Source organism: Microplitis demolitor, chromosome 8 (assembly GCF_026212275.2).
Source record: "Microplitis demolitor isolate Queensland-Clemson2020A chromosome 8, iyMicDemo2.1a, whole genome shotgun sequence".
In the NCBI taxonomy this organism is placed as follows: Eukaryota; Metazoa; Arthropoda; class Insecta; order Hymenoptera; family Braconidae; genus Microplitis; species Microplitis demolitor.
The window spans coordinates 19,583,120-19,607,268 of NC_068552.1; the positions used below are offsets into that span (position 1 = coordinate 19,583,120).

At 33.8% G+C, this 24,149-nt stretch overlaps 3 protein-coding genes across 4 annotated transcripts; all 3 read right to left on the minus strand.

The window, feature by feature from the left end:
* Window positions 1–8,991: 8,991 nt before the first annotated feature.
* Window positions 8,992–10,891, minus strand: LOC103576805 (insulinoma-associated protein 1-like). 2 transcript variants are annotated; one of them, XM_008557198.1, is made up of 2 exons: window positions 9,387–10,891; window positions 8,992–9,325 (listed from the first exon to the last, which is right to left on the minus strand). In XM_008557198.1, the coding sequence occupies exons 1-2, from the start codon at window positions 10,657–10,659 to the stop codon at window positions 9,078–9,080; spliced, it is 1,521 nt and encodes a 506-aa protein (XP_008555420.1). In that variant the 5' UTR covers window positions 10,660–10,891; the 3' UTR covers window positions 8,992–9,077. The 2 variants fall into 2 exon arrangements, with proteins under 2 accessions (XP_008555420.1, XP_053597215.1); XM_053741240.1 differs by having other exon boundaries at window positions 9,123–10,891.
* A 3,945-nt stretch (window positions 10,892–14,836) lies between these two features.
* LOC103576804 (claspin) lies at window positions 14,837–19,617 on the minus strand. The gene is made up of 4 exons (XM_008557197.3): window positions 19,453–19,617; window positions 15,372–19,381; window positions 15,095–15,298; window positions 14,837–15,020 (listed from the first exon to the last, which is right to left on the minus strand). The coding sequence occupies exons 1-4, from the start codon at window positions 19,484–19,486 to the stop codon at window positions 14,928–14,930; spliced, it is 4,341 nt and encodes a 1,446-aa protein (XP_008555419.1). The 5' UTR covers window positions 19,487–19,617; the 3' UTR covers window positions 14,837–14,927.
* A 2,279-nt stretch (window positions 19,618–21,896) lies between these two features.
* Window positions 21,897–23,706, minus strand: LOC103576802 (actin, muscle). Its single transcript, XM_053741108.1, has 3 exons — window positions 23,586–23,706; window positions 23,096–23,248; window positions 21,897–22,984 (listed from the first exon to the last, which is right to left on the minus strand). The coding sequence occupies exons 2-3, from the start codon at window positions 23,219–23,221 to the stop codon at window positions 21,980–21,982; spliced, it is 1,131 nt and encodes a 376-aa protein (XP_053597083.1). The 5' UTR covers window positions 23,222–23,248; window positions 23,586–23,706; the 3' UTR covers window positions 21,897–21,979.
* Window positions 23,707–24,149: the final 443 nt, after the last annotated feature.

Sequence of the window (24,149 nt, forward strand, 5' to 3'; positions counted from 1 at the left end):
AATCCCACTCGAGTAAAAAAAAATTCCATAAATTTTTCATATAAATTTGTAAAAAAAAAAAAATATTAATTATTGTGACATAAATAATTGAATGCAAAAAAAAACTGATGAAAAATTAAAATAAAAATATTTTGAGTAAAAGAGTCGAAGAATTCAAGAATAACGTGACGACTTATGAAAACGCAAATGCAAATGACTTCTCATTAGTAAGGAAACTCTGAATTAAAAGCAATTACTGGAGTATAAGCAGCATATAGTCATAAAATAAAGCAGTTATGTGAATTTTTCCCGGATCCCCTTACAAATACGAGGGATGTGCGACCAAGTGAGAGCCTTACACAGAACGAGTGTGAAAAAAGGACCTCGATACTCGAGGAACGATAGAGCCAATGAGTCGCCCGATAAGGAATAGTACACAGAGCAATTATAAATCTCAGTACGATATAAAAGCACACTCGTAATATTGTCGTAAGATTGTCGCGTCAGGTTGTACTAATCGAAATCGATCTCCGCATGCACTCTGGTATTTACCTCAATAATTTTATCATCATCACGCACACAAGTGAAATAAGTGACACGCGTTTCCCATATTCGCTGCAGCACACATCACTAACGTGAGGATAATTGTCCTCTAACTAACTCACTTTGCCTCATTTATATTTATTTATTTCTTCCTTTTTTCTTTCGCTTCATTTTAAATATGTCGAAAAAATAATTGTACAGATTGTGCTTATTATTATAGACATGGACTACATATACTCATGTTTTCACATTTTGTTTTCTATAACAACTTTTTTCAAAATCTAAACGAGAATCCGTGTCAAGTATTTGTCAAAAATTTTTTTTTTAATTTTTGGCGGGAATTTTTAAAATTTAAATTTGATGTTGGCTTGGGGTGTTAATGACTAAAAAAAGTGACCGTGGTTGAGTAAATAATATTCGTAAATGCAAAGTAGGGAAGCAACAAGTTGCCTGAAATCGTAGGTGGCAGAGAAAGTGATGGTGAAGCAGGCGTAGAAAGGGCGTGAGGATGGGTGAAAAAGGGGAGGCTTTCTAGTCAGCTGGAATTGCTGACAAACTACTGGTACTTCTGGCACTAGAACTGCTACTGCCACTGCTACTGCTATTAATTTACTAGGCCGTTTATCATAACAGCATGTAGAATGTTCAAGGAGTTGATTGGAGTAGTAAAAGCTCGTGAGAAATACATTTCTTATCATTTCAATAAATCCTAAAATATTACACGAGGGAAAAGGTTGTGTGTTTTGGTTTACTAAGCACGCTCCAATTGTTTTAATTCTTAAGAGCTTGATAACCTTGACCTAATAATTATTACATTTTGTAATCAATAATTAATGAGTTAGAAAATTATATTTCTACAAGTTGCATGAGTTCTAACACTTGTTTTGTACTTTTTTATGTCTTATAATTTTTTTAAATACACGAATGTTTTAAAAAAAAAATCTGGAAAATTTTAATATTCAACAAATAATTTAAAAATTTTTTTGGAAATTTTTTTTTAAAAGTAACTTGAAAAAATATTTGAATTTTTTTTCAGTAATAAAAAATTTATTTATTTTCGTAGAAAAAAATATTAAAATTTAATTACTTTTTAGTTTGCAATTAAAAATATAAATGAATTAAATTTTATTTGAAGATGTAATGGGTAAATAATTTAAGGTTTCGGTGATAGTGACATATTGAAAGTGGCGTTTATGATAAGGGTTGAAAGCTCAAAGGTGACTATGATATGAAATGCTTCAATTAACTAGCGTTGCTATTTGATGAGACATTCCGTTCTGCATGGCGAAACTTTGCGTCTATATATATATATATCTATTATGTCCTTCCCCACATTATTGCATCGACGCATATATAAGTGTATTATTTAGCTATGCACGTGGGTTCATTTTCGAACTTTTAATTTAATCAGCAGACTATTCTCTCATAATATATCCGTACATTCGTAGCTGACTTCACTGTACTTTTTTTAACTTCAAAGCCTCATAACCTATTTGTTGTTAATTTTGTAGGTTCTTTAAATCCCGGGATGAATATGACATTTTTTTTTATTTACACTAAAAAAAATTCCACATGTCGAGTGAAAATTACAGTTTTTATTTCCCAAATTTAATAAGGAGGTTTTTCAATTTTTTTAACAGCCAACGAGTAACGAGTGTAGATGAGGTTGAAAAATCCTCGGAAAATTTTGAGAAACTACAGGAAAAAATAATAAATTTTGATTTTTTGTCATGTGTTCAAATTGTGAGACAGTGGTACCCAAAATTAGTTACCAAAATATTTAATACATATTATTATTACCATGGAAAAATATTTTTTGAATCTGTCAATAAAAAGTATACGGTAACGAATATATATGAAAGTAATAGACAAATATATTTACGAAAGTTTAATAATATATTATCATTTGAACGTTACACTGAAGACAAAGATTTTGCAGAAAAAGAAATTAAAAAAATAATTTACAATTTTTCACATTTTCCTCAAACAGACGAAACTAATTTACGCGTTGATTCAAAAATTTACTACCTCTTGAGTAAAATAAAATCAGAGCCAAAGGAAATTGAACATCGTCTAGACAAATTGGAACAGACGCAATTATCTCAGTATACAAATCAACGTTATTGTTTTACCGTCACTCAAATATCATCGAAAAACCATAAAATTTTTTGGAACTCGACTCTACAAATACGCCCTCTGCTCACAGTTCCAATCGACCGGTCAAAAAATTCAAAAACTACTGAAATTTGTACGGACCAAAATTTCGTCACTAGAAAAATTTCAAATTCTGTTTGTTCAGAAAAATATATTACCAATAAGTTGGAGCGAAAAAACAATTTTTTGAATTCATGGACTTCTGCGGAAATTATTTTCAAAAATTTAAATTCGTTTGAAAATGGCATTCAAATTTTAAATTACCAAAATTCTGACAGCGATGACTCAGACACTGATGACATGAATGAAAATCTAGATAAAAAAATAACAAATATAACAAAAAAATTGATAAACTGGGAAAACCGAGCTTACGCATACGCGAAATTGAAAGGAAAGTCATGGACAAAATTAGTAACTCAAGTAATCAAAAAAAAAAAAAAAAAAAAACATAATGATCAAAAATAAATTTTTTCTTAACAAAAAATTTTGCTTCGCAGGAAAATAATTTTGATTTATGGTTCAGTGACACAGAAAGTGACAGTTCTTTGTTAGACTTTTAGCAAAAAGTCTTCTGTATGCAAATAAAAAAAATTTGTCCCAAAGATGAGGTTACTTGGAGTGATACCCTGTAAGTATTATATTTTTGAAATATAAATGTATTGTGTGTCGAATTGTATATAAGAGAGGGTCGTATAAAATAAGTATGACCACATCATTAGATGGACTTTGAGTAACTCGTGTGTTTGACGCTGTGGTTTCCTTTGAAAACCCAAGAAAGGACAACTGTATTTCCTCTGGCTCCTGTCGTAGCCAATGTTCAACAACCCGGAAATGCAAAATGGTCAAGCGAGTTTACAAGACAGTATAAGGCTGGAAACTCTTTTTCCAATAAATTCAAACAATATCAGATTCACTTTGTTGTATATTATGTCTTTTGCAAAGTCGGATACAATTTTACATGACCTAGTCTACAAAAGGTTTTTATATAAATAATATAATTACATATAGTACTTTTCAAAAAGGTTATTTGAATGATTTTATTAAATTTTCAACTCAAGCAGCTTTTCATGAGTCATAATTTCGTGATTTTTCTGTCCAGGGCAAAGCAAAATGAATAATTGAAAGCGCTTTTTGTTTTTGAAATAAAAATAAATTGTGTGGAGTAAATTTAACGGAAGGAGAGCAGTGATTGGGGGAGGGTTGACAGAAAACGAGGAGTTTTTGTTGGCACGTACTCAAGTACGCGGACATGTAACACATCGAGGCAAAAGATTATCCGGTGATATTTATCTCTCTCTTTGTCGATAATCCTTATAAAGGAAAAAATAAAAAAAGATAAGTAAAGCAGCGCGATATCAAAGAACTCGGGAATTAGATACCGTGGACGTACATCAGGATATGACGGATACCCCTTAAGATACTTTTCTTGGATCATCTCTCGTTCAATGCACCCCGTCGCGAATTGAAATACATTTTTCTAATTCCTCATCATCCTCCTTTCTTTCTCTGGCTCTAGTTCTCATCCTTGTCCTCGTCCATATCCACCGCGAGCTCAACTTTACAAGATCTTAAGAGTGGTAATTATGCCTCATTCTGTGCACTCTTTGGACTTCGATTCCAATGAAATAAAATATCAGAAATAAGAAATTATATATTAAATTTTTACTAAATCATCTCGTATTACAGATTTCATTTTTTTTTTTTTTTTATCAATAATTCAATATTAAATTTTTCATGGGAAATTTATGAAAATCAGCCAATTATTTTTTAATGATATTTTTTACAATAAATTGACATTAATTTTTTTTTAATACGATTTTTCATGGGAAATTTTTTGATGCCCTTATTTATTTTTTTTTGTTTGAATAAAACGATGGGAAAAAAATTAATTAGATTATTTGAAAATAGTGGGAAAAGTGTCAGCGTACAAGTGAATTGTCAGTGTGTGATATGGAATTACTTTAGTATCTCTAGTGTAGTAGAACAGTAGATGAGAAAGCAATCGGTTTCACCCCATGGCATTTTTCCATCAACCATCAGTAGGGTGGCTCTTTTCTACCCTGCTCTACAGCCTCATTCGTAGGATTCCTGTGGTAATGCATGTGCTACGCACCAGTTTGATTAAGTGCAGGTTCAAAGACTAAATTAAAACTTAGTGACAAAGCACTACTTTAACAACACACTCACGCAATAACACATTCTCGTTAAATATTATTTTTATATTTGAAATTCGAGTAATGGTTGGAAAAAAAAAATCTATAAGCAAACAAATAACTTTAGAAATATAATAAAGTAGAAAAAAATAAATAAATATGAAGAGACGCGTGAAACGTGATTTTCAAAGCTTTCACAGTTATCCTAAAGATGTTTGCCGTGCTTGAAAAAATATTGTGGTCATCTTTAGAAGATAAAAACATAGTACTCTATTTGCTAAACGATCAAAGCTTAATGCTCTTTGTCCAACTCTCAACAGCACTGACGAAAAAAAAATTTCTTATAAATAATTTTTATATTTTTCAGATTCATTTCTCATCTTGGAAGTGAAAATTTCTACAAAAACCGACAAATTACAAAAATTTAGTGCTCCAATTTTTTTTTTCAAAACATTTTCAATTGAAATTTGTTGTTTCAAGTAATTTGACATGACGGTAATTATTTTCTCAAATTATCTTTTTCCAAAAAGTAAAAAACAAAATTCTTTTGGGTGTTAATTGAAAAGCTTTCTTAATTTCAGTATCAATAACAATGAAAATTTTAGCATTTATGTGCATTATTTTTTTTTTAGTATTTCCATTTATATGACAAATTGGTTTGGAACCAGATTTCGATCCCCTGAATCGAAAACAAGCAAAGTATGAATTAACATTCCATAAGAAAACCACCCAGGGGGTCCTTAAGTGGTCAAAATCAGTCAAAATCCTGGTTTTCGCCACTGAATAATTAAATTTTACTTGGAAGTTCAAAATAAAAATTTAAAAAAATTTTTTTGTAGGGCAATTAAAAAGTTTTTTTAATTTCAGTATCAATTAAAATGGAAATTTTAGTTTACATTTGAATTTTTTTTAGTATTTGAATTCACCCAAAAATTTCCTAAAAAGTCAAATTTCGTTCAGGAATTAAAAATAAAAAAAAAATTTTCGAATCATATATATTTGTGTTAAGAGAAACAAAGTGAAAAGAGGTAACATTAATAATAATTTCTGGGTGAGTAAACAGAGAATATCCGCAAACTCTAACCGACTACTAGTAGGGTGAAAACGACTCGTTATTTGGGGTCACAGAGACATACTGAAATTCTATTCAAAACAATTAAATGATTCTCATGGCTCTATTATCCATTGCAATTTAATAATAACAATGACACCAAATTTTCCCATAAAAAAAAAAACAACTGATAGATAATTTATAAAAAAAAAAAAATCTTATCGTATGATATTGAATAAACTTTAAAAAAATTTTCTATAAAAAAAAAGTAAAATGCTGTACATACATCATGGACAAAGCGATATTTCAATCGACAGTGAATTGACGCCGAGTCTTGGGAGTCTAGCTACTCGAAGGCTAAAATTCCATTTCGCCAGCGAATAGCAAAGCGAAGATGACAAAGTAGAGGAAAATTGAGAAATTGCTTCTTGTAGTGCCATCGTCTTCATCCCTGTGCTCATCTCAGCCTCCGTCTTTATCGTTGTAGTTCAAGAAGACCTAGTGTAGCAGCACCCGCACCAACATTCAGAAACTCAAACTCTCGCGGGACAAGAACTCAACTAAAACCCTTACCTACCTTGAGCGAGATAGAAAGTAAGAAAGAGTATAAGTAGATTCCCGAGGCCTTTGTAAAATCCCCGCGACACGACGATCGTAAATAGACGAATATCCGTGGGAAAAAAAAAAATTTTTTTTTTATATAAAATTGATATAAGTTATTTTATATTTAATATAAGGGTCAATTGAGTTTTGGAAATTTACTGTAAAATATTAAATTTCATTTGGTATTAAAACTTTTTTTTTTTTTTTTAATGGATGATAAATTATTTGGAGTTAAAAAATTTAAAAAGAAAAATCTATGGAGTAGTTTGATAATTAAAGTATTTATTCCTCTTAAACTTTTATTGTTATTATATTAATTTAATCGGCGACATATTTCTTTATTAAATCGACACAATACCGTACTACTGAGATTACTCGAGCTGGAAATCCCTCTATTGTAGTTTATACAATCAAGTAAAATGTTATGGAGTTAGATCGATCGATACCAAGAGCCAACAACACAATAGCCACAAGCAATTTTTTATATAATCCAAGACGTCAAAAAAATTACTATCCATAAATGAAAAATGATTAAAATTTAAAAATATATATATATATATAATACTAAAAATACTAATTTAATACTAAAAAATAAATAGACAGCCATTAATATTAAGATACATTTTATTAATAAACTGTATTTACAGATACACAATAATTTAAATAAATAAATTTAAAAAACTATAAAATTATAATTAAATACGAATAAATATGTAAAGCATTTATCGTACATTTTTACAGTTATTTAAAATAAAATCTATTTGTACATGAAATTGTAAATGAATATAAATTTATGTTAATAAAAAATACAATTATTAAATATACATTTATATAAAATAAAGCACAAATTTATTTTACAATCGCAACTTAATAATATATAGTGACAAAAAATATAGCTTTCAATTATCAAAACAAACTGCAGCTGCGTTAAAAAATACATAAGCTCGCAATTTAATAATTATTTTACTTATTTATTTAAATCACGCTAAATATATTAATGCCACGAGTTAAATACATTAGTTTTAAATTACTCGACAAGATTAATTAATTTTGCGTGTTACAGCCAAATGTTACTTTCAATTTTTTTTTATCTTACACTTTAAACATTGCAATTTCCCACAATGGAATTTTTTTTTTTTCTTACTAATTACTTATTTTCTTAATTATATTTATCATTAAATACTGTCACAATTTATGAGTGTCAATGTATCAGACATCAGACAAATTTAAAATTATTAATTAATAGTGTAAATAATTATTAAAATAAAATTTCAAAAAAATGCGCATCTAAAAAATTTTGAAATTAGTAAGTGCATTTTTTATGAATATTATTTTTTAAATTATTTACTCTATTTCTTTGTAATTTTAAATTTCTCTATGTCTGCTACATTCACACTCGTCACAATTTATACTTTCTTAATAAATTTTTTTCTTGCCTTAATAATTAAAAGATTTTTTTTTTAATACTTTTGACTATTGACCCGCTGTAAAAAATTTTCAAAATAAACGCGCGTTTAATTCGAAGTTAATTTTTTAAAAAAATTCAAATTACTCCGAAATTACTCCATTGAAAAAACTAACTCTTTATTTACTCCATATACGAACTGATTTTTTTTTGACTCCGGAACTCCGACGGAGTAAATTCGGATTTTTTTAAAAATTCAAATTCCCGCCCAATTTTTTACAGTGTGATATTTAATTTTTATAATTAATAATTAATTAATAAACTTAAATAATATTAATTAAACTAATCACTTACTCTAATATCTTTGGACTAGACAATACTCGTTCATTCCAATTAAATAGAATGTAATAAAAAAAATAAATTAATAAAAATCGCAAATAATAATTTTCACACATTATTTTTAGACGGTAATCAAAACTAATAGTAACTACTGACAATTTTTTTTTTTTGATTTCTATAAATGTTGAGTACATGACTTTAATTATTTAAACATCGATAATTATTTTTTCTCTACATAATAACATTAATTTATTATAGTTTCTTAATTATCTTTGATGCGTTAGCTGTACGATCCAGAAAACTCTGACAATTATTATTATTATTATTATTATAGAATTTATTAATTACTAATTAATATCTACACTACTTATTTTTAAATACTTAAATATTTTTTAAATAATTTTATTTCATTCAACAATCGTTTAAATTCGTATTTACTCTGTAATTTTATTATAAAAATTATATTTTTTATTTATCAATAAATACTTTTTTAATTACAATCTAAGAATTTAAATTACTTAAAAAAAAATACTAATTATTAAATAATAAAATTAAAAGAAATTAAAAAAAATATAGACGGAATGACCAGAATAAAAAAAAATATTATTACAGACTAGATATTGTTTGGCATCCGATTAAATTCTTTATACACTAGATAAACCGCGACTAGATTTGATGAATCATATTACTTAAAAAAAAAAAAAAAAAAAAAAAAAAGTTTAATTCAATAATTCAATAAATACTTTATGCTGACTCTAGTGACTATAGCTGACTAGTTTATAAACTACGAGACTAGAATAATAAAAAAAATAGTAAAGCCCAAGTTGATGATAATATTTTGATTGCGCACTCACGCAAATTGAAAGCCGTAATCTTGTAGCGAAGAAGCGTTTAATTCACATGAGATCAAGCCCAAATCTCCAGTAAAGACTCGGTCGTCGGGGTAGTGGTCTCGCGGGAAACTGCTGGTGTCATGGCATCTCATTGGTAAGAGGCCCGCTGGCAAGTTGCATTGCAGCCAGTGATTTCGACGCCAACGTGCTTCCAGTTTCCATACAAATATTTTCATTGCTACTACTGCTGCTATTGCTATTACTACTACTAATAATATTATTATTATTACTATTATTATTATTATTATTATTATTAATATTGCTACCATTAATATTATTATTAACAATCAAAATATTGTTGTTTGCTTCTGGATGTTGTGCAGCCAGATGTTTACGCAGTGCAGTTTGTCGTGTAAATTTAGCGTCACACTTGTTGCAACAAATTTCCTGGATCATTGAAGCTGAAGAGACATTAGCAGCAGAAGCTGAAGAGGCAGCTTGACTAGCCACTGAATCAGCAGGTGGACGCGGCTTGTGCCAGCGGCGATGGGATGCCAAGTTTGCTGGACAAGAGAACCTCTTGTCGCACTCGGGACACCGGTACTCGACGTGTGCTATTCTCGAGCACCTGTGCTGCGCCAGCTGGAACGCGTCCTCGTGTAAATGACGGCACAGTTTACACTGATACGGGCCAAGACGATTTTCAATTTTAGCCAGCTCAGCACGTGCCTCTTCGGTAACTTCGACGACATTAAATGCCGGGTCAATGTCACCTGTAACTACGGCCTCGTCAGGACCAAGAATTACTGTCCCCGATACTGGACTGCTGGTGTCTTCATCAAACTTTAGTCTTCTCGCGTGTTTTTTCTTCGGGCGGCTTATTTTATCAGCAGATGATGACTTTGGAGTGACGTTGATACTGGTCATGGATCCTGGAGTGTCTTCGTCTTCACGAGGCCGCCGACGAGGACACTGAGGTGGCGATGGTGTGCTGGGTGGTGTCATGGGTGCATGGACACCCTGAAGATGATGCTGGGGAGTCAGCAGTAGTTGCTGCTGGTAACTTTGCATTGATCTCAAGGTACTGGGTGACGTAAGCAGCAATTTCTGACTGGGACTAGGACTTGAACTTGGACTCTGATAGATATCACTGTACACCGGATCTTGACTACTTGGCCGTGCACGCAATTCGTCGTAGAAATGGTAAGCACGTGCCACTGGACTGCGCTGCTCTTCAATACCGAATCTACTGTCCCAATCATGATGGTATCTCTTTTCACGATCATACCCATTGTCTTCTGGATAATCAGGACGATCTTCGATGTCATCTACTTCGATAGTTTCACTGTCATCGGTAGCTGGAGTTTGCGGAGGCGCCGGTGGCTTCAAAGACAGATCCAGTGGACTGGGACTCGCAGGTAGACTCGGTCTCGACGGCTCCACAGCTGCCAGAGCATGATGGTCTGACAGATAAGCGTTCTCCAGAGATGCAAATCGCGAGACCGGGCTGTATGGGTGCACTGCTTCTCCGTAATATCCCCCGAGATAACACAGTCCAGGTGGCGGCAAAAATGAACGTGGCAATGCGCTGTGCAGCATTATGACAGATTTCAAATCACCTTTTTTATATTTTTATCTACTGTCTATTGTCTATTATCTTTCTAAATTAATTAGACGGCACTGATGAGTTAATTAACATCACATCGAAATGTTCACCGCGTCCGCGAAGCTTTTGTTTACATCTGGACGCGGTTCACAATTACAGAACTTAGTTATAGTTTTAGTCGAACTTATTTGTTGTTTATTTAAGATCGCACAAAGCCGTGGTAATATTTTCCTCTCGGCGGTGGCCAAACGCCGTCTGTCGAAAGGACGCTTTGAACGACCTACGTATAGTCCGAGGCTCCGCCTACGATCTTTTTAGTCACCAGGTTTCGATTGGTCGTACCACCTCCTTCAATTGCGCGCCGACGCCGGCTTTTCATCACATATATATACATTCATACCAAACGGTTTTATCGCAACATATATATATGTATATCTATATATATGACTGTGAACTATTTTATGTACCTCGGATGGGGTATTGCGGTGCTCCATGGCCTTCACTTGGAAACAGGGGGATAGTTTACCCTGATACTGCTACTGCTACTAAAACTTCTCCTACATCATCTGCAGATGAAATATTTTCAGAACTAAATATTTTGTAAATTTTATCGTGTGATAATATTTGTTGACATTTAAAGATTCATACATTCAAAAATTATCACCAAGATTTTATTTTATTTTGACCTCAAAAAATCTGGAGTAATTTTGGAGTAAATATGGATTTTTTTCAACCCACATTCACTCTGCCCTCCGGTTCTAGAGTTGAAAAAAAATTACTCTGCGTACGGAGTAAATCAGGAGTTTTTATCAGAGGAGAGACTTCGATCCAAAATAAACGGAGTAAATTTGACTCCCAGGAAAAATCATCTGCTCTGGATTTAATCCGCGTTTACTGTAAATTTTTTTTTAAATACAACTAGGGTCAAAATTATCTGATGATTTAATTTAATAATTTGAATAAAGATATTACATTACAATCTTATCACACGCATTAGTAATTTGAGTTAAAGGTACTTAGAGGAAGGGTGTAACGACAAAAGTTAAGTCGCACTTCGATCGCTTTTACGAAATTGCGATAATTATATAGCAGGAAAAATTTACATTGATAATTAACGAGGCTGTAGTTGGTCGGACGTTTATAAATAATAAAATAAATATATAACAATACTTATAATATATAGCAATGAGTATTAGAGGCATGAATAAATCGATCGCGCACTTGTAAACTCTGCTATGAAATATAAAAATTATTTTTCTTCCCTCAACATAATGAATGTAATAAATGTTTTTTTTTTTTTTTTTTTTTTTTTTTCATAAAAAATTACCGCGGATTTTTTAAAAATCATCGCAATTAAATTTTGAGTTTAAATCATGAAAAAAAAATTTTTTAATTTATTTATTGATGTCAAATAAATATAAATAAATATATAACTTGTAAAAATCCGTTGAAATTTAAAAAATAATATTTACACATAAATAATTTTATATTTTCATGTTTTACGAAATAGATACGATGGTTTATATCTAAAAAAAAAAATATTGTCAACTCTAGTAAAAATTCACATTTAAAAAAAAATATAAAAAATATTTTTTTTCCACAATTTATCACTTGAAAGTCATGAATAAAAATAATTTAAAATTCATTCAACACACCAGCTGATAAGGATTAACATCTATAAATACTTCCTTTTAATTTCATATATATTTAATAATATATAAATAAAATTTATCACATTTATTTTTACTGTTAAACTGTCAGTAATTTTTTACAACTGATTTTTGTATTAAATAAAAAAAATAACCGTATTACAGAAATACTTAATGGCATATGTGGAAAAATAAAAACCGAGGGTGCAACAAAGTGTTTTTTTTTCGCATCACAACTTTGTAGTCGAAATAAAAATAACTTTTTTCATGAAGTACTTTTAACAACAATTCAATTATAATCAAGGTAATATTATAGACATACTGCAATACATGTAAATATATATAACAAAGTAAAATATATGATTTTTTATACCGCAGTCTGATGTCTCGAACGCTATCATATGTGCAGCGATAATTTGCAGTACAATTCTATCGTGCATCGCACCCCATAATTTGAATCTATAAGCAACTCTTCTTCGAAAAAAAAAATATATATACATATATATATATATATATATATATTTTATTTCTTTGTATTCGCAATGATTTACACGAGCTTTATTATTGATCTTTTACAAAGTAACAAAGCAGAGGTAATAAAATAATAAAAAATAAAAAAAGTATTGAAATAAATGAAAAAATTTTAGCGTTAAATAGTTGAGTATTTTTTCAATAAAATTTTTTTTTTCGCACATTTAATCTTTTATCCTCAAGAGACCAGCGATCACGAAGTCCCGACAATCACTGAGTAATTGGGCAAGAGGCTCTTGAAGACCTTCCTCATAGAAGACACTAGACTGTCTACAAATTTATCCTTCATTAATATCAAGTATTTTTATGCTCCAATAAATTGGAATTTTAAAAAAAAGTCTTTAGATTTTGTTTATAAATAGATGACAAAAATTTTAGCAAATAACGGTTGTAATTAAACTAGATATATTTATTTGGTAAAATAAATGTTTAATATATATATATATATATTGAATGTTATATGTTTAGTTAAACAATAGTAGAGTGAATTATTAGTGCATTTAGCCCGCGGCGATGCACTCTGCCAGGAATTAAATCCGCGCAACAAATCGTTTCGTTTAAACTATGAATAAAAAATAAAATCTTCTATGAAAAATAAATATAAAAAAAAAAAAAAAAAATTTAATATAAATAAAAACTAAAACAACGAGCGTACTAAAATATCTATATGAAAATCTTTCAACGGAGATTTCGCGCTCTGAATAATAGACGAGTACAAAATCTCTACGTACTCTGCGATCCATTAGTCGGACATTAATTCTCCATCCGAAAGACTTAGACTTAAATGATAATAATAATAATAATAATAATAATAATATTTAAATACAAAGACAGAATAGTAAAATTAATATATAAATTACAGCGTAATAAGCGCGCGAATAAAAAAAATTCAAAATTAGTGACAGGCAGCTTAAACAGCGAAAATATTTTTTTACAGTTGAAGCTGCCATAGAGGAGGATAAAGCAGGTATGGAAGTTGCTGAGAGCTTTAAAACTTTTTACGGCATATATAAGCTCCTCGTAGGATATACGAACCATGGAGGTAGAAGTTGAAGCAGCAGCGAAAGTATAAGTAGAGGCAGAGGCAGAGGTAGGAAAAGTAGCCGTGATAGAGGATAGCAGACGAGTGGTGGTAGCAATACATATTTTATGCGATTTTAATGTGTCTCTGGCCGATTTACTGCAACACAAGGCTGCTATACGTCGAGGAGCCAGAGGATGTGCTCAAGGATTGCCACGGGGACGACGTTTGATACATCATACTCATAAGCTAAGCCTCGGAGACCGCGATGCCCTGATGTTCTAATCGGCTTATTAAACGAAACTCCTAGTCCATTTCATGACTATACCCTGAGTCCATCAAAGCTGCTATGCAGATCATTTAGATTCTCTGCCATCTCGTACACCTTCTCCGTTATTAAATATTAACTCGAACCTGCTGCACTGCATCGAAAATTCACGTTCGTAAATTCCGCATCTAAAATATTCAATAAATAACTTTGATCATTTATTATTATTATTATTATTATTATTATTATTATTATTATTATTATTATTATATATTTTAATAAAATTAGTAAATAATGCGGTGGTAAATTTTTTAAAAATATGGATATGGAGAATTAACAAATACCGTTGGGTATGAACGGGTGGTGAATATTCTTGTGAATATATATGTATATATTTGCCGATCGAATCCAGGGGAACACGAGCTCCAGCCTTAGGCCAGGATGTGCATTATTGGATAAAGTTACATTAAACACACACAGCATGTATGTTATTGTCTCCTGTCTCGCTTCCATTCCATACGTCGTTCGACATATATGTGCGTGATGTGTCTTCGCTTAGATATATATATATATATATATAACTTGTACCAGGAAAATTCAGTTTTATCAATTATTCAGCTCGACTATCTGTATTATCATGAATTTACCGTGAAAACCAACCCATGCAGGAGAGTATTTTAAAATATTCTTAGTATTTATTTTCAGATATTCAGCGTTAAAAAAAATATTTACAGTCTTTGTATAAATAATTATTGTATAAAATAACAGTGGCTTATAATTATATGTACATATTTAAAATAACTTTTTTTTCGAGTAAGGATTTTCTAGCTTGGCCTTCTTCGCAGACTTCGGCGTGTCACCGGCAGCGGACTTGCGTTTCCGAGCCTGGAAAATAAAGTAAATATTTTTATTTATAAATTTAAAATTTAAAAAATAAATAAATAAACAAACTCTCGCACCTTTTTATCGTCGGTGTTGGCATTTTCCTCATTCTCGTCAGTTGCGTCGTCTTTAGTGTCATCAACAGAAGGACTTAAATGCGTGAATAAAAAATGTTTCGAGTGGTTCGAGTTTAGAGAACTGTCTGATTGTTTAATTACTTGAGCCAGTCGCGCTAGAGCTTCATCTCCGCGGGCTAAAAACGATCCACGTTTCATAGCGTTCTGAAAAAATAAATTAACAATTAATAAGTTACAATTTCTAATTAAATAAATTGTTGAATTTCTTTTTACTTACGTGCAAAAGCTTAGACTTTTCAGAAACGGGCGTTCCCATTAACTCGGTGACAGCGCGGGGAATGATCGGTTTTTGGGCAACAATTTCCACACTCTGCTGCTCAATGCAGGCCTTTTTTTTCTTCAGAACCTTCATACCCAGTTTGAAAAACTGCCCGCCTGTGCCCAGCTCATTTTCCAACAAATCATCAGCGGATTTCATTTTTTCTTCCATAAATTTCTCCCTCTCGAGTCTCATTTTCCGCCACTCGATTTCGTTGGCCAACTCGGTGGGATCAGCCGGATTATCATCATCGTCTTCGTCGTTCCTCGGTCCGCCCAACAAATCATCGCCAAGTTTATCAATATTTTTCCACTTGAAACGCCGCTCCCTGCCGGCACCATCAGTATGCAAATCGCCGTCCTCGAAGAGTAATTCCTGCAGCATCCTAACGTCTCTTTGATCGTCATCAAGAACCTGCCGGGCGTGCATTTTACCCAACTGATCCCTCATTTGATCCTCATCGATATCCTCAGCGTCACCTTCCTCCAATTCCAATTTATCTAAATCTTTCTCATCCTCGTCCTCGGATCCCCACTCGCTCTCGCTGAGCTCAGCTTCAGCTTCAAGGAAATTAGCCGCAACTTTTTTTATCTCACGTTTCGGTACAACGACGACCTCATTCTCTTCCGAATCATAATCAATAAATTTTTCCTCCTCACTCTGATCCCCAGCGTCTTGTTCTTCATCACTAAAATTATCGTCATCGTCCTCATCTTCGTCATCAGACAAAACTAATTTATTTACTTTCCTTTTCTTCAATACTTTTTTCTTATTTTTATTCTCGCCATCAACCTCATCCTGGTCTTCATTTTCCGACGACGAGGAGACTATTTTTAATGACTTCCACGCAGACTCAGTCTTTTCAACTTTTTCCACTTCCTCGAGCTTTTTCTTCGTTCCTTCTTCGACGCCAGTCTGTGAATTTTCATCGAACCTCAAACACATGTCCTGTGATGACTCTTCAATATTATTAATCACACTCTGGGATCCATAATCCGGCGTTGCGAATGTGCCAGAGCACAAATTAATAATCTGCGAATCAGTTATCGGTTTTTCATTCCTCCCGGAATCAATTAAACCACTCAATCGCGGATTACCGGCCTCTGCGCTGTTATTCGCATCAGTAAATTTACCCGAGCACAGATTCATCAATTCTTCATCAGTCACTGGTTTACTCTGCACCTCAAATAATTTACCCGTCGATTCGTTTATAGCCCCAGGTGTGCTATCAATGTCCCAGCTGAGTTGACTTGGCAACGACCGCACTGGAGACTCTGACATTTCCTGCGTTGATTTATTACCAAAGACACTGAACGGCGTGCCACGTGAGTACGGAGTTAGCGGACTCTTGTAAGCAGGACTAGGATTTGTTTGACCCGCTGGCAGTTCTATGTCATCATCATCATCATCATCATCAAAAATATCAACATCCGTTTTAGTTCGCTCGATCAAATTCTTTTCAGTTTTAGGATTTTCTGTATCAGAATTTGAATCTTCATCAGCTGCAACAATTCTACTAAATCTTTTACGTCCCTGAGTATTTTCTTCTTTCTTATTTTCTTCTTCTTCATCATCATCACCTTCTTCTTCTTCTTCCTCTTCTTCATCATCACTCAAGGGAATGTCATCTTCATCACTGACTTCAGCTTCATCATCACCAAAAGCACAACTTTTACGTTTGTCTTTCATCGGAACATCATCTTCTTCAAGTTCTTCCTCCTCCTCATCAACTTCCATCAATTCTTCTTTCTCCCCAGCATCTTTCTCTCCATCTCCTTCCTCCTCTTCTTCTTCTTCCTCTTCATCTACCAAAGACTCCTGTTCCTTCTGCTTCCACTCCTCATTCCTCTTGCTCGCCATCTTCTTCTTCAAGTCTTCCTTCAACCGAACCAACTTCGCTCCCGGTTTGCTCAACTCCGGATCATCAATATTGTCAGCCGTGTGCTTGTAAGACAAAGTATCTTTCGTAACTTTTAACCCCGTGGCCGTGGCTTCCGTCTGTAGAACCGTAACTTCACTCTTGACGTCAGAATGTTTGCTAGCGGAGTGTCTGGACAAAAATCTATCAACCAAACTATCAACCGCTTCTTTATTCGGCTTCACTTGCTGAGTGAAATCAATCACCATGCCCGGGATACCGCGAATTTTCGGCTTCAGCTCCGCCACACTCATCAGCGTTTTTTTCTTATCCACCGCACTGACGTTATTCGTAAGTGCAGATGAATTTTTACTAGTCTCCATATCATCAAATACAGGAGGTGGTAAGCCAACAACATCAGGATTTCCCCCAGACTGCGACATACCATCACCGCTAAATTCATCATCAGTATTATAAATAATTGATGTCTTGCTGATAGATGATTCAGAGCTCGAAGGATTTAACGAAACTGATTGCACACCATTTGATTTAACGTTTTCATCAGTGCTCAATAATCCCGCGGTTAAATCCTCGCATTTATCAAGCTCTTTACCATCACTTTTATCGGATTGCACTGAATTTAAATCCTTTGTTTGTGACATTTCTAAATCATCATTGTAGCTGTTGTTATCCGCTTCGGTTTTATCATTTTCAGCTGACGAAATAATTATATCAGACTCTAACTCCGTACTACTTGTGCTAATGGCATTGCTTATCGTATGTACAGCACTCGAAATTGCGGGATCGTTTGACTCTAGGCTAGAAAATTCATTTCTTTCTACAGGCAAACCAGTATTCTTATCTAGATCATCATCAGTAACTTTCTCTACAATATTATTGGCATCTACTTCACAACTGGAGGCATTAGATAATTTTTCAGTTTCCGGAGTTGGATTGACGTCTGCTGAATCAGTAGACTGAGATTTTAATTCAAACGAATCACTAGATTCGTCATTAAATAGTTGTCTAGTTACTTGTTTTACTGCTTCTTTAATTATATCATTTCCAGATGATTTTTCTTCATTTGAAACTTGAGAATCTGCTGACACTTCAGCACCAGTACCAGGACCAGCATCAGCACCAGGACCAGTTTCAGCTACAGCAGATGTAGCATTAGTTCCAGCATCAGTATCAGCATCATCTTCAGAATCAGAAGACTTATAAAATATTTCAGCTTCGCGTTCCTTCTCCTCTAGCGCACGACTGACAATTTCAGCAGACATCTTCATTTTAGCGAAGGTCGTCATTGCTTGCGGCAAAACCGGTGCTATTTTTTTCCTATTAAGAAACTCTTCAAGTGTCCGCTGCTTAGGACGGTGATAAGGCAACGATACAGGGGCTTCCCGTAGCAATCTCTGTGTTTCGCTATGAATTTGTCTCATTGCTTCATCTTTAGCAGATCGCTTCGACCCAGTTCTCTTCTTCTCCTTCTTCTTGGTCTTCTTCGCGCCTCCTCTCTCTTCTTCTTCCTCCTGTTGATTATCGAATCCCAGATTACTGCGACCGAGAGATTTATTTACAATTTCTTCGTCAGAATCTGAGTCAACTAAATCATTCAATCGCTTAGATTTATTTATAGCTTCTAGATTATCACTGGAATTGCCATCGTCCCTATTATTGTTATTTTTTTTCGGAGATTCGTTACTGGAGTCGCTATTTATTCTCAGTCGAGATTTACCAGTAGACTTCAGAGGACTAAATTCTTTGGTACTGGACCCAATAGTTACGGAATAATTTTTTTTACTTGAATCGTCATCAGAATCACTGTCTATTAAAGTTCTCAGCCTTAAAGCTGCTCTTTTTTTTACTATCTTATCATAGTCGTAATCATCGCCATCATCGCTGGAGTCTGATTTTTTTTCTCCATCCATATCATTGTCTTTGTCTGCAGACGGATCAATTCCGATGGTTTCACTTGTTGAATGCGATGTCTCGTCAATTAAATTGACTCTATTTACTAAACTACTTGTACCATTTGCTCCAGAGTCCCCATTTTCAGTCACCAGGTCATCAGTATTTACAGTAGATTCATCAACGTTTATTTCTTGGTCTAAAAAAATTAAATTGACTTGAAAATAATTAAAAAAATAAATTTATAATTAGAAATTATTATTTTCTTACCTTGCTGACTGTCAGAGTTTTCAACAGGTTCCATATTTATACAAAAATTACTTACAATTTAATTTAAAAACTTAACTAAGTGATAATAATTTAATAAATAGATAATTTTATTTTATTTATTTAATAACAAACACTCGACAAATGATTTATCAGTCAGCTGAGAAATCCCGCCAAAATTGATGAGTCTAACCTAGTTTTTGTCAACTTGTAGGTGTTCTTCATCAACTAGCGACATCATTTTGCCTCGTTGATAAAATAGAATTTAGGTTTTTTTGAATATCGGCAGCATTGGCGCCAATAGAAAGTGGCGGGAAAAAAAACAATTTTTGAATTAAAATGATAAGACATCGGTCAGCGCGCGCTTTCTTTGGGGTGGATGATTATGACACAGATCCCTATGGTGCAGATAATTTTTCTCACTTACCGACCGTAAATTTTTAATCAAAAAGAAAATGTTTAATTCAAAAATTTCTAAAGAATTTTTAAGTATTCAAAGAAAAACAGATAAAAAAGTTTATCTTTTACTGTCCTTGTCTAAAAAAATCTGTGGAAAACCCAGAGAAATCCCAGAGAAGAAACTGAACATCACTGTCTAAGAAAATATGTGGAAAATGGTTCCGTTAATAAAAATTTAAATGAAAGCAGAACCAGTTCAGCTGCAATTTCACCAACCGATGCCACAGAAACCTTTTCCTGTATTAATTATTGCTGTTGCTCTTCAGCATTTAATTTTAATGGACATTCTGATCCAAATTCAAAATCATTATTTACAAAAAATTATTAATTTTGCAAAATAAAATTAATATAAACACAATTTCAAATATACGATACTCATTATGTAGAATATTAATTTTAAAAATAAATTTTCATATTTTTTAACAGACCAATAATTTATTTCTACCATCGAATTGATGCTAAAACAAATAAATCACGTCAGTAAAATACTTAAGCTTGAATTATTTATCGAATGTCTCAACTCGCATTAACACCAGTAGCCTTTATTAATAAATTCGAGTTTTAAAAAACAAGTCACCCCTGGAAAACAAAAAAAAAACTATATAATTGGCGCGGGTAATATATATGTCTACTAATGCTCGTGGATTTTTTTTATAAGCCCTGTTAATTTTAGCGACGCGTAAGAAAATAAATGCGTGAGTTCGGTATCCCATGTGAGAGGCCATGTAAGGCCTGACGCAGCTGGGGATCTCCAAGAAACACGAGTTAAAAGTACTTCTCTACCAAAAGTATCCGCGTTTTCTTCAGCTCAGAGTTTGTCTGTATCATCAGTCTGGTCTTACACAAAACATTTCAGTATATAGATAATAGATGAGACACAGCATCATCAGCAGTAGTAGAAGCAGCAGCAGCAGTAGCAAAGTAATAACCAAGACTATTTTTACTCATTCTTAATTTGTCTCCTCTTGCCGGGTTCCTTAGCCATTTTTTACTTTTTATTTCTCACTCTTTAAATATTCGCTCTGGGGGAATGAAAAATAAGTTACCGAAGTAAATGTGGCCGGCACGTGCCGCAATCACCAGTCGGAAGACTCCCACAAGGATTATCATCAAAACGACATCTCCCAGTCCGATTTATTTTTAGTTTTTTTTTTCTTGAGCAGAAATTTTTTCAAAGACAAAAATAGTTTGAATTAATGCAGGAAAAAATGAATCCGCTGCTGGTGATACCGATGATGATGATGATGATGATGAATAAGGAGAGAAAAAATTGATTAGTTTAATATACAATGCGATTTATTATAATTATTATTGATAAGGATATGATAAGAAGAGTTGACCGGACAACAATATGAGCCGGCAGTTTAATAAAAATTAGATAATTTTTTTTTTATTCCCAGTTGAGATGTTAAGCAATCGATTGAATTTTTTGCGACTTGACAATGATAATAATAATAATAGTAATATAGATGTAATATTATTTATAATAATAATAATGATAATGATAATAATAATAATGGTAATAATAGTAATGATAGTAATCATAATTATAATAATAATCATAACAATAATTATAATAATAATAATAATAATGATAGTAATAATAATAATAATAATATTAATATTAATAATATGAATGATAATAATAATAGTAATAATAATAATGATAAGAGTAACAGCAATTGAATGGTTCGTCAAAAATGTGTAGCGATAGTAGTGAGGACTAAATAATAAATAATTAGTTAATAACAAATAATCGTGTTGTATAAACTACAAAGTACATTACAGTCTGATAAATGTGTGTAATAAAGGCACTTTAATTTATTTATGTTTTAATAATATTTTTTTGATTCTTGATAATTATTTATGATCCGTTTTTTCATGTGGACTCTGTTGAGGCTGGTGAATTTATCTAGTTCTGGTGTGCTTACTCTCCTTGGTACGATGTATCGATGATGAGTGTAAGGTGGAACCGAGACACGAAGGGTTTAAGATCCCGATATGGCAATGCATTGTGATGGTGATTGTAGGCGAGGTGGCTGTCAGTGGAGCTTTACATGTTATTTGCTGCTTAGAAGCACTTGCGGTGGACGATTCCGGGACCGGATTCGTCGTACTCTTGTTTGGAGATCCACATCTGTTGGAAGGTGGACAGAGAGGCGAGGATGGAACCTCCGATCCATACGGAGTATTTCCTTTCAGGTGGAGCGATGATCTTGATCTTGATGGTTGATGGGGCGAGGGCGGTGATTTCTTTCTGCATACGGTCAGCAATACCTGGGTACATAGTGGTACCTCCGGAGAGGACGGTGTTGGCGTACAAGTCCTTACGGATATCGACGTCACACTTCATGATGGAGTTGTAGACGGTTTCGTGGATACCGCAAGATTCCATACCCAAGAAGGATGGTTGGAACAGGGCCTCGGGACAACGGAATCTTTCGTTTCCGATGGTGATGACTTGACCGTCGGGAAGCTCGTAGCTCTTCTCGAGTGAGGTGGAGGCTGCGGCGGTGGCCATTTCCTGTTCAAAGTCCAGGGCGACGTAACAGAGTTTTTCCTTGATGTCACGGACAATTTCCCGCTCAGCGGTGGTGGTGAAGGAGTATCCTCTCTCGGTGAGGATCTTCATGAGGTAGTCGGTCAAGTCACGACCAGCCAAGTCCAAACGGAGGATGGCATGGGGTAGAGCGTAACCTTCGTAAATTGGTACTGTGTGTGAGACACCATCACCAGAGTCCAATACAATACCAGTGGTACGACCAGAAGCGTACAATGAAAGAACGGCCTGGATGGCGACGTACATGGCCGGACTGTTGAAGGTTTCAAACATGATTTGGGTCATCTTTTCACGGTTGGCCTTTGGGTTGAGTGGAGCCTCAGTAAGAAGAACTGGGTGCTCTTCTGGGGCAACACGGAGTTCATTGTAGAAAGTGTGATGCCAGATCTTCTCCATATCATCCCAGTTGGTGATGATACCGTGCTCAATGGGGTATTTCAAGGTAAGAATACCTCTCTTGCTCTGAGCTTCATCACCAACGTACGAGTCTTTTTGACCCATACCCACCATCACACCCTATTAATAAAATAAAAGTTTCTCAATTAAATTCGATTCCACCGAATAAAATTAAACTATGAACCATAATGAAAAAAAAAAAAAAAAAGAAAAAAAAAACAATTTAATTACCTGATGTCTTGGGCGACCAACAATGCTGGGGAATACAGCTCGTGGAGCATCATCTCCAGCGAAGCCAGCTTTGCACATACCGGATCCATTGTCCACAACGAGCGCCGCAACATCATCATCACACATCTTGATAGGATTTTATAAAAACTTTTTCTGCAAAATAAAAAAACAAATTAGCCCAGTCACTTATTCAACTGCCACTCGACGAAAACTGCAGATTGAAACAAATCGAAATCAACAATCATCCACTTCACACTTCTTAACATTTAAAAAAAATCCTCTCAATCATCAGCCATCCTCACTCTCACTCTCAACAATTATCAGCACAATCAATAAATTGAATCCAATTACGAAAGATGACTGCACAGAAATAAAATAATAGTAGCACCTCACGTTAAAATTCAATTAATTTAAACAAAATGATAATTTATCAAATAGTATCTGATATTTACTCAGAATAAGCAACAAAGGAAATAGTAATAGTCCGTACCGTGAGCGAAATTAAAATATATCGGCGACGCGCTGAAGGCGTTCGTCTTCCAAGGGACCAAGAAACGAGTGTCGTTCTAGCAGCAGTGTGGGATCCCTTTATCCATATCGGTCCGAGCCAAAAATAGTTATCCGCCCCTTACATGGATATCTACCGGTGCACACTCTCGCTTCGTCGTCGCCGCCACCCGTACCGTCCGCGTACACATTAGCAGTCATGGTCCTTACACATTAGTTCGCCCTAAGAGAGCGTCAAGCGTTCGACGAGCGACGTCGACGGCACCTCGTCGGCGACGCCCCCCGAACCCAAATAAGGCGCCCGCTACCCCACTCCATCTGCTCTCAACACTCCCAGACAACAACAACCAAGACCAGCAAACCAACACATCTCCATCCGCAACATCTCTCCTTCTCTCCTGCTTGCTCAGAAACCCTCCGCGTCTTTTTACTCGGGTCTAAACCAAGCTCCGGCAAATTAAGCTCCTTCTCCCTCTTCAACAGACACTGAAACTCACCGATTTCCCATCACCAAACCCAAAAGCTGCTTCAGCCTCTATAAGATTTT